The 10,013-nt window shown below is 44.9% G+C and overlaps 1 protein-coding gene across 1 annotated transcript; it reads right to left on the bottom strand.

The window, feature by feature from the left end:
• Nucleotides 1-611: 611 nt before the first annotated feature.
• On the bottom strand, nt 612-9,045 carry LOC308163936 (NLR family CARD domain-containing protein 3-like; the record flags this gene model as incomplete). Its single annotated transcript, XM_080538107.1, has 8 exons — nt 612-1,156; nt 1,428-1,474; nt 1,590-1,763; nt 1,956-2,129; nt 3,553-3,726; nt 4,191-4,661; nt 5,578-6,670; nt 8,766-9,045. The coding sequence occupies 8 exons, from the start codon at nt 9,043-9,045 to the stop codon at nt 612-614; spliced, it is 2,958 nt and encodes a 985-aa protein (XP_080394233.1).
• Between the last annotated feature and the right edge of the window lie 968 nt (nt 9,046-10,013).

The raw sequence follows: 10,013 nt of genomic DNA, 5'->3' as shown, positions 1-10,013 counted from the left end.
CGCACGCACATGTTCGCTATGTCTTTGCCCCCCCCCAAATATTTTCTCATCGGCTATACAGATTCAAGTAGGTCACCTATTTTGGATTCAAAACTGCAAATTTCGCTGAAAGGTGAGTGATTATCATGCCTGCTAAGAGGTATGTATGTGCAAAGGTAGTCTGTGTGTGTGTGTGTGTGTGTGTGTGTGTGTGTGTGTGTGTGTGTGTGTGTGTGTGTGTGTGTGTGTGCATGTGTATCACTACCAAATACAGCATCACAGCTCAAATACCCAGTGGGACTCTTATGTACATACACTGCTGCCCTCTAGTGGTCAGAGTGGGACTGGTGTAACCGGCAGGAAGACATTTGGGCTCAGACAGGGCTACTCATCACAAGAGATACACTGACACTACACACTATACACTATAGACTATACACTACACACTACACACTATACACTATAGACTATAGACTACACACTACACACTACACACTATCCAACTGTATGTGTGTAGGCTTGATCTTAGTGGAAAATCACAACCTTTGATTTTGAGTGTATGAAGCTTGATGTGATTGTAAAACTACATCCTGACATCATGTTATAATGCATCGTCTTTGAGCCTTTGGTGTTCAGTGTGATCTCCCTGAGACTAGTTTACACACTGAGCCACTCCCTCCAAGCCAAAACACTGGGTAGAGGGGCTCAGTGAATGTGGAGTGGAATGTGTGCAGGAGGGTCAGTGTGTCAGAGGAGACGCTGTAGAAGGACAGAGTGCCGGCCGGCCAGTCCAAATACACTCCTACTCTGTGGGAGCCAGAGGAGCGGGCACGTATGTCAGTACTCTTATCATTGTGACAGGCAGAGTAAAGCTTACCAGAGCAGAACAGGCTCCAGGACTTGTCATTGAATCCCAACCCACAGTCATCACCCTCCCCTCTCCTGCTGATTCCTTTATATGTCACTGCTATATCAGCCACTCCCTCTCCCCACTCGACCTCCCAGTAACAGCGCCCAGTCAGACCCTCTCTACACAGCACCTGTAGCCAGACGTCAAATCTCTCTGGGTGATCAGGATACGGCTGCTTCTCTCTCCTACATGTCACCTTCCTGTTCTCCTCAGACAGAGAGAGGTTTCTGTGTGCTGTGTTTGGGTCCAGTGTGAGCTCACAGGCATCTGATTGAGAGGGGAATCATCAAATCAATACAGTTGAATAAATTACAATATTCACAACGTGATCTTGTTATGGTAAAATTGTTATTCTTCCACAAAATATGACTTATTAATTGAAAATGTATACGGATACAACTAATTCACATTTACTAATACTTTAGATTTACATATGAATACAACACTGGTGCTCTGTTTGAACTCTGCTGTACCCTGATTCTTGAGTAATATCACAGTCGTAATATCACAGTCGTATTCTACAGCGATGGTGACTTACATCTGATGGGCACAGGTTTCAGCCTGCACTCTCCACCATGGTCCACACTATATCAACCACAGAAAAACACACAGTGGTTTAATGACACACTCGCAATCATGTGGGAAATAGATACTGTGCATTAATCCCATTGATACATCCAGCCACATATGCAGCCTTTACCTGAGCGTCTGTAGTTTACAGAGTGGATCTTTCTGTACAGCAGAGAGCATCGCCAGTCCTGAGTCTCCTGGGTGATTGTAGCTGAGGTCCAGCTCTCTCAGGTGGGAGGGGTTAGACCTCAGAGCTGAAGCCAGAGAAGCACAGCCTTCCTCTGGGACTCCACAGCCTGACAACCTGGGGAAATAGTTTCACTCCATCTGATATCAAGAATCTGATCATTCCTCTCTAATGTACATGTACATCTTTAAATCTTTTTAATTTAGCAGTTGAAAGGCTAGACACATTGTGAACATTCAAACTAGTGCTAGTAACTAGTAATTATAATGGCCCTAGATACTCATGCTTTTACACCACAAAAGAGCTCACCTCAGTGTCTCTAGTTTACAGTGTGGACTCTCCAGTCCAGCAGAAAGCAGCTTCACCCCCCCGTCACGCAGATCATTATTACTGAGGTCCAGCTCTCTCGGGTGGCAGGAGTCTGAGCTGAGAGCTGAGGCCACCGCTTCACAGCATCTCTCTGTGAGGTGACATCCATTCAGCCTGAATGAGGAATAAATACAAACATTAAGCTGCTCCTGCCAGCCCTGTCTTTGTACATTGAGTTTGCCTATGATAATGGCCATCAATAATGTTTCATGTTTCATTTCACTTCATTATCAATTGTTCTGGGTTCAGGCGCTGTTGTAATCAATCCTTAACATCAACATTTGATACATATGGCGGGATGTAAGGATCTTGTAACTTCGCAAACAATGGCAAAATTGAAATAGTTTACTCTATGTTCAACTGCCGCGGCGAAGTTACAGATCCTTACATCCCGCCATATGTATCAAAGGATGCGAAGTTCTAATGTACTGGAGACGTGACAGGCGTGTGAGACTGCCATATACAGTATGTGCCGTTTTATATGTATTTATCATCATATTTATATCATCAAGGATCTTGACGGGATGTAAGGATCTTGTAACTTCGCAAACAATGGCAGAATTGAAATAGTTTACTCTATGTTCAACTGCCGCGGCGTTGCCTTTAATATACAAATATTGTATGACCCTCAGCCTGCTCACACGGCGCGGCTCCACGGATCTTTGGTGGAAAGGAATTTTTAACGAACTCCCAGCGAAATCAAAACACGAAAATCTTCTGTCACTACCTTTTCCAGTTGAACATAGAGTAAACTATTTAAATGTTGCCATTGTTTGCGAAGTTACAAGATCCTTATATGTATCAAAGGATGCAAAGTTCTAATGTAGCTACTGGAGACGTGACAGGCGCCTGAGACTGCCATATATATCTGCCATATATCATACCACAGTTTTATATGTATTCATCATCATATTTTTCGGGCATTTAGCTCGAACTATGTGTGAAAGGGGCTAACAGCTTGCAAAACAGGCTGACAACGCTAACGTTGGTAGTTATCTGTACTGTATCTGTACTGCACTTAGTAATGTTAGTACCAAATGTTAGTACCAAAGTTAGCCATCTATCGTTAGCTAGCAATTTGTATTTTGTTAACGTTACATTCTTATCTCAGTATTTGCGACTTCAGTCCTTGTCTAAAAACCTCGGCTGACGTTCTGTCACCAATTTCTTCACCAAGGAGTTTCACACGCACATTACAGTTTCAGCCCTTCACGCCTGCGCACCTGTTCGCTACGTTGCTTCGCTTTTCTGTAGCCCTGGTAGGGCCATCAACGGCCCATCAAAATCTTATAATTCGAACGTTCAACGTGCGTTCCAGACTAATGGGCCGCTCCGCCCCCCCCCCCAAAATAAATAAATAAATAACTCGTCGGATCTATATGATTCAGGGAAGTCACCTATTTTGGATTCAAAATGGCTAATTTCGACGAAAGGTGAGCGATTATCATGCCTGAAGTATCATTAAATACAAAGAATGATAATGTAAAAGACACTTAGGAATTATGTGTCTGTCAACAACAATAGTCTAAGACCTCACCTCGGTGTCTGTAGTTTACAGTGTGGACTCCCCAGTGCAGCAGAGAGCAGCTTCTCCCCCCCGTCACCTAGATCATTACTACTGAGGTCCAGCTCTCTCAGGTTGCAGGAGTCTGAGCTGAGAGCTGAGGCCAACGCTTCACAGCATCTCTCTGTGAGGTGACATCCATTCAGCCTGAATGAGGAATAAATACAAACATTAAGCTGCTCCTGCCAGCCCTGTCTTTGTACATTGAGTTTGCCTATGATAATGGCCATCAATAATGTTTCATGTTTCATTTCACTTCATTATCAATTGTTCTGGGTTCAGGCGCTGTTGTAATCAATCCTTAACATGCACGCCAAAATGAAGCGCACACACACTGCTGAGGTTGAGGTATCCGGTGTGGCCCGGGCTTTACGACTGTAAACTCACTGGCCAGCGAACTCACTGGACACATTACACTTTAACTAAAATACAGTTGACTAACTCATTAGCTGAACTGTGATATCAATTATACATTTTAGTCTGTCAATAAAGTATTACGGTAATTAAAAGGAGGCAATCGAGGAATGTGTTATTACTTTTGACCAAGTACTCAATAGCGAAGTGTTTTAGATAATCAAGTACTGTTTGAGTTATTTCGTCCATCTACTTACAGTGCCGTCTTAGAGGCTGTGACCACTGGCAGCTGCCTCAGAAGACCCTCCTCTGATCTGGAGTATTTCTTCAGGTCAAACACATCCATCTCCTCTCCTGAAGTCAGCAACACAAAGACCAGAGCGGAGCACTGTGCAGGTGAGAGTTGGGTTTCTGAGAGACTTCCTGAGCCCAGGTAGCTTTGGATCTCTTCCACTAGAGAATGGTCATTCATCTCATTCAGACAGTGGAACAGATTGATGCACCTCTCTGGAGAGGGATTCTCTGCGATCTTCTCCTTGATGTACTTGACTGTTTCCTCATTGGTCTGTGAGCTGCTTCCCGTCTTTGTCAGAAGGCCTCGTAGGAAATTCTGATTGGACTCCACTGAGAGGCCCAGGAGGAAGCGTAGGAACAGGTCCAGGTGTCCGTTCTCACTCTGTAAGGCCTCGTCCACTGCACTCTTGTGTAAGTCGACCAGACGTTCGGGTCTGAGGTATGACCATAGCTTCCAGAGTAAGGTTTCATGTTCGACCAGTGGATTCTTGTTGCTGTTGATGAACGTGAGGAACACATGAATGAATGAATGAATGAATGAATGGACTTTATTGTCATTGCTACAGTACAGGTACCAAACAACGAAATTTAGGAGGGGTGGCTCCCCTGGTGTTAGGAAAGGGGAAAAAAACACTTTTAGAAAAAGAAAAAATCACAAGAAGGTAAGGAGCTGGTTTACATAAATAAAGGCTATGTACACAATCCACTGTACTATACTGCACAGATAGTCAACTAGGGTTGTCATATTGCACAAAAGTATTTTTTCACGTTCTTTAAAGTGTCACAGTTTGCAGGCTTGAAATGTACATGTTTGTGCCTCAGCACTACACCTGATTTTTTCAGTCCAGCAGCTGCCATACAATCCGTCCAGACTGTCCAGGGCCCAGAACTTAGGTCTTTGCTGTGTTCAGGGCCTGGACGGCCCTGTGGTAGAAGCAGTTCCTCAGTCTGTTTGTCTTAGCGGCCAGGGTCCTGAACCTCCTTTTCGAGGGCAGGCTGATAAAGTGTACGTGCCCAGGGTGGGTCGGGTCCCTGGAGATCTTTGAGGCCTTCCTGAGACAGCGTGTGTTGTACAGCTCTTCCAGAGAGGGGAGGGGGGCGCCGGTGATCTTCTGTGCTGTTCTCACTACTCTCTGTAGCGCATTTCTCTCCGCTGTTGTGCAGCTGGAGAACCAGTTGCAGATGCCGTAGGTGAGGATGCTCTCCACTGCGCCGCGGTAGAAGGCCACCAGTATCTCCTGCGGGAAAGCAGCAAGACACTCCTGGATGCTCAGATGCACAAAGCTGAACACCCGCGTCCGACTGGTCTCCCCCTCCACCTGAAAGACCTGAGTGCATAAACCTGAGTACACTGAGGCATCTTTGACATCAATGCCACTCTCTCTCAGGTCTTCCTCATAGAAGATGAGATGTCTCTTCTGCAGCTGACGGAATGCCAACTGTCCAAGCTGAAGAACGATTTTTTCTTCTTCGGCCTTCGTGACTTTCATTTTGTCAATCTGAGATTCCAGGAAGTTTGTGTACATCTCAGTCAGAGTCGTGGGCATCTCTCCTCTCTCTGCTCCACCCAACAATCTCTCTAGAACACTGGCTGAGAGCCAACAGAACATTGGATTGAGGCACATGATGTGGAGGCTCCTTGATGACTTCACATGCTTGATGATTCTTTCAGCCAGGTACTCATCACTGATTCTTTTCCTGAAGTAGTCCTCCTTCTGTTTATCATCAAACCCTCGTATCTCTGTCCTTTGATCAATGTATTCTCTGGGTATCTGATTGACTGCTGCAGGTCGGGAAGTTATCCAGACGAGAGCAGAGGGGAGGAGCTCTCCTGCGATGAGGTTTGTGATCTGGACATCAATGGAGGCCGGTTCTGTCACGTCTCTTAGAACCTTTGTAAAGTCCAGAGGTAGTCGACTCTCGTCCAGGCCATCAAAGATGAACAGAATATTAGAGTCCCTTCCCAGAGTCTTGATTTCTTGCATTTCAGGGTAGTATCGATGAAGCGTGTCCATCACACTACAGTCGTCTTCTACCATGTCATGATTCAGTTGGCGAAAAGGAAGCAGAAACAAGAAATCAATGTGCTGGTTCTCCGTTCCTTCTGCCCAGGCCAGAACAGCCTTCTTCACACAGAACGTCTTTCCCACGCCAGCGATGCCCAGTGTAAGCACTTTTCTGATTGTCTTCGTTTGGTCAGGCCGGGGTTTGAAAATGTCGCTGGTCTTGATGGTCTTTCCTGTGGCTGGGGTTATGGACTGAATTTGTCTGACCTCATGCTCACTACTGACCCCTCCCCAGGCCCCCTCAATCATGTGCAGGTCGATGTAGATGTGGTTTAGATTGATGCGATTGCCTTCCGTTGACGTCCCCTCATATGTCGTGATAAACCTCTCCTTTAAAGAAGATTTCAGTTTGTCTCGGACTGCACCCAGCACTGTGCCTAGTAAGAACAACACAGAGTTCATTCGTCAAAATTGGGATTTTTATCAATATTATTGTGATTCATGTAAGTGACATTTTATTAACCATTACTGCTTTTACTAGACGTCAGATGCAGGTTAGAATGTGAATGTGTGTGTGTGTGTGTGTGTTTTGAATTCAAGCGCTATAGTGGCTAGACTAGAGCATACCCCCACTCTGACAACACAAAGGTAGAACTGACCTTTCAGTTTGTCTCCGTCTGACAGTTGCTCTGTACCTGGAAAAAAAAACAATCCTGTTATCCGTCTGATGATTCTCATTGCCATTTTCCCTCTCATTGTAGTTCTACTGATGACTGTGTTCATGTTGCAGGTGGGACATTAGGACCTGGGAATGTCAGGTACCCTGCTCAGGTATATTTGGGAGAGCCTATAGAAAGATTCAGGTGGAGTGAACACAGTGAACTGTATTGCTCTCCTCTCCACTCTGTCGGTAAGTGTTTGGTCTTGTTAATAGAATAGAACAAGGCATTGTTCTATTGACACTAGAACAGCCATGGGTGGGGTCATTAACACTAGAACAGCCATGGGTGGGGTCATTAACACTAGAACAGCCATGGGTGGGGTCATTAACACTAGAACAGCCATGGGTGGGGTCATTAACACTAGAACAGCCATGGGTGGGGTCATTAACACTAGAACAGCCATGGGTGGGGTCATTAACACTAGAACAGCCATGGGTGGGGTCATTAACACTAGAACAGCCATGGGTGGGTTCATTAACACTAGAACAGCCATGGGTGGGGTCATTAACACTAGAACAGCCATGGGTGGGGTCATTAACACTAGAACAGCCATGGGTGGGGTCATTAACACTAGAACAGCCATGGGTGGGGTCATTAACACTAGAACAGCCATGGGTGGGGTCATTAACACTAGAACAGCCATGGGTGGGGTCATTAACACTAGAACAGCCATGGGTGGGGTCATTAACACTAGAACAGCCATGGGTGGGGTCATTAACACTAGAACAGCCATGGGTGGGGTCATTAACACTAGAACAGCCATGGGTGGGGTCATTAACACTAGAACAGCCATGGGTGGGGTCATTAGCACTAGAACAGCCATGGGTGGGGTCATTAGCACTAGAACAGCCATGGGTGGGGTCATTAACACTAGAACAGCCATGGGTGGGGTCATTAACACTAGAACAGCCATGGGTGGGGTCATTAACACTAGAACAGCCATGGGTGGGGTCATTAACACTAGAACAGCCATGGGTGGGGTCATTAACACTAGAACAGCCATGGGTGGGGTCATTAACACTAGAACAGCCATGGGTGGGGTCATTAGTATTATTATTATTATTATTATTATTATTATTATTATTATTATTGTAGGGAAGTGCAGGAGTGCCCCGAGGTATTGGATTAATGTTTTAATGTAGATGTGCTCGTTGTGTAGGGAGGCAGGGAGACAAACCCAACCGCTCTGAGGTCTTGTATGATACCATTTCTATTGTGGACCTGCCAATTTATTGCTAAAACTGCCTTTGATTGTAGATTTGTGCAGAAAGCTGTACCATAAGTACTAGTAAGACAATCACCCAAAACATGCTGCCATAGCAACTAGTGAGTTTTTCAGGGCCAAACAGTGGATAGTTCTTACTACTTCTCATGTCCTGAAAAAGGGGGACTTTGTATTAAAAAATTGTGAAACCAATATGCACACAAATACCATCAAAAAACAGCTGAGAACTCTATTCAACACTAACCTAATAGTGTTGTTTGATTTAAAAATCTAAACTTTTGGAGTATAGAGACAAAATAATACATACTTCACTGTCCCATTATTTACGAAGGGCACTGTATATATATATATATATATATATATATATATATATATATATATATATATATATATATATATATATATACACACACACACACACACACACACACACACTCACACTCACACTCACACTCACACTCACACAGAGCAAGAGCATACTTATAACTGCTTACATACTTGCATAACTGTGTTATACAACATCCAATGTTTCCCTCTCTTCTATAAAGTAGCCCAACTCTTATCACACACATGAATGGAACTCACCTGTGACATGTTCGGCATATTCTCCCTTTAATGTTTTAGCGAGCTGGTTCTGGCCCATCTTCCCCAGGATCTCCAGTGTGATCTTCACAGCCCCATCATGGCCGTAGGTGCCCACCATCTGATCCACAGTGTCTTGTCTGTCAGCTCCATCCAGCTGGCTCTCCGGGATGTGAGTGAAGCCTTCTGGTACGTTCTGAGTCAGGTACCATTTAAACTCCTTCAGCTCTGTCTTGACCAGCTCCTTCAGAGTGTCCAGCAGCAGCTCAGGGACAGGAGCCATTGTGGATCACTGAGAATAAAACATGTGAGCAAGTGAGCTGTAATGCTGACTACCTGCAGGTGAGCTGTAATACTGACTCTCTACCTGCAGGTGAGCTGTAATGCTGACTCTCTACCTGCAGGTGAGTTTTGTTTTTTTTATACTTTATTTTTCTTTTCTTTTTTTACATGAATAACAAAGAACAAAAAAACAGACAGGTCATTGTGGGTATTGCATTCTTACATATGTCTTCAATAGTTTGCTTTGTGTCACAGGTTACTTTGTCCATTAGTCATAATAGATTCAGGGAATATCAGTATCACTCTCAGTCCATCTTGTCCTCAGAGGGAATCAGTAAGGTTGTACAGGAACTTTGTGTGCCCTTATCCAATCTCTCAGTCACAGAAGGAATAATTGTGCAGGTGAGTTTTAATACTGACTCTCTACCTGTAGGTGAGCTGTAATGCTGACTATCAGCATTACAGCTCACCTGCAGGTAGAGAGTCAGCATTACAGCTCACCTGCAGGTAGAGAGTCAGCATTACAGCTCACCTGCAGGTAGAGAGTCAGCATTACAGCTCACCTGCAGGTAGAGAGTCAGCATTACAGCTCACCTGCAGGTAGAGAGTCAGCATTACAGCTCACCTGCAGGTAGAGAGTCAGCATTACAGCTCACCTGCAGGTAGAGAGTCAGCATTACAGCTCACCTGCAGGTAGAGAGTCAGCATTACAGCTCACCTGCAGGTAGAGAGTTAGCATTACAGCTCACCTGCAGGTAGAGAGTCCGTATTGAGCTGTAATGCTGACTACCAGCAGGAGAGCTGTAATACCGACTCTCTACCAGCAGGGTTAGGGTTAGTCGTAAAAAGCTTTTAAAGTAGTAAAGTAAGCAGTGGCGGCTGGCCGATAGAGGGCGCTGGGGCGCCGCCCCCACATTCACTTCCTAGTTGCGATTTGTAAAAGTTTTTTTTTAAAATAAACATTGTTTA

Source organism: Nansenia antarctica (assembly GCF_963989245.1).
Source record: "Nansenia antarctica genome assembly, chromosome: 8".
NCBI classification, from domain to species: Eukaryota; Metazoa; Chordata; class Actinopteri; order Argentiniformes; family Microstomatidae; genus Nansenia; species Nansenia antarctica.
This window is presented reverse-complemented; position numbering and strand designations above follow the sequence as displayed.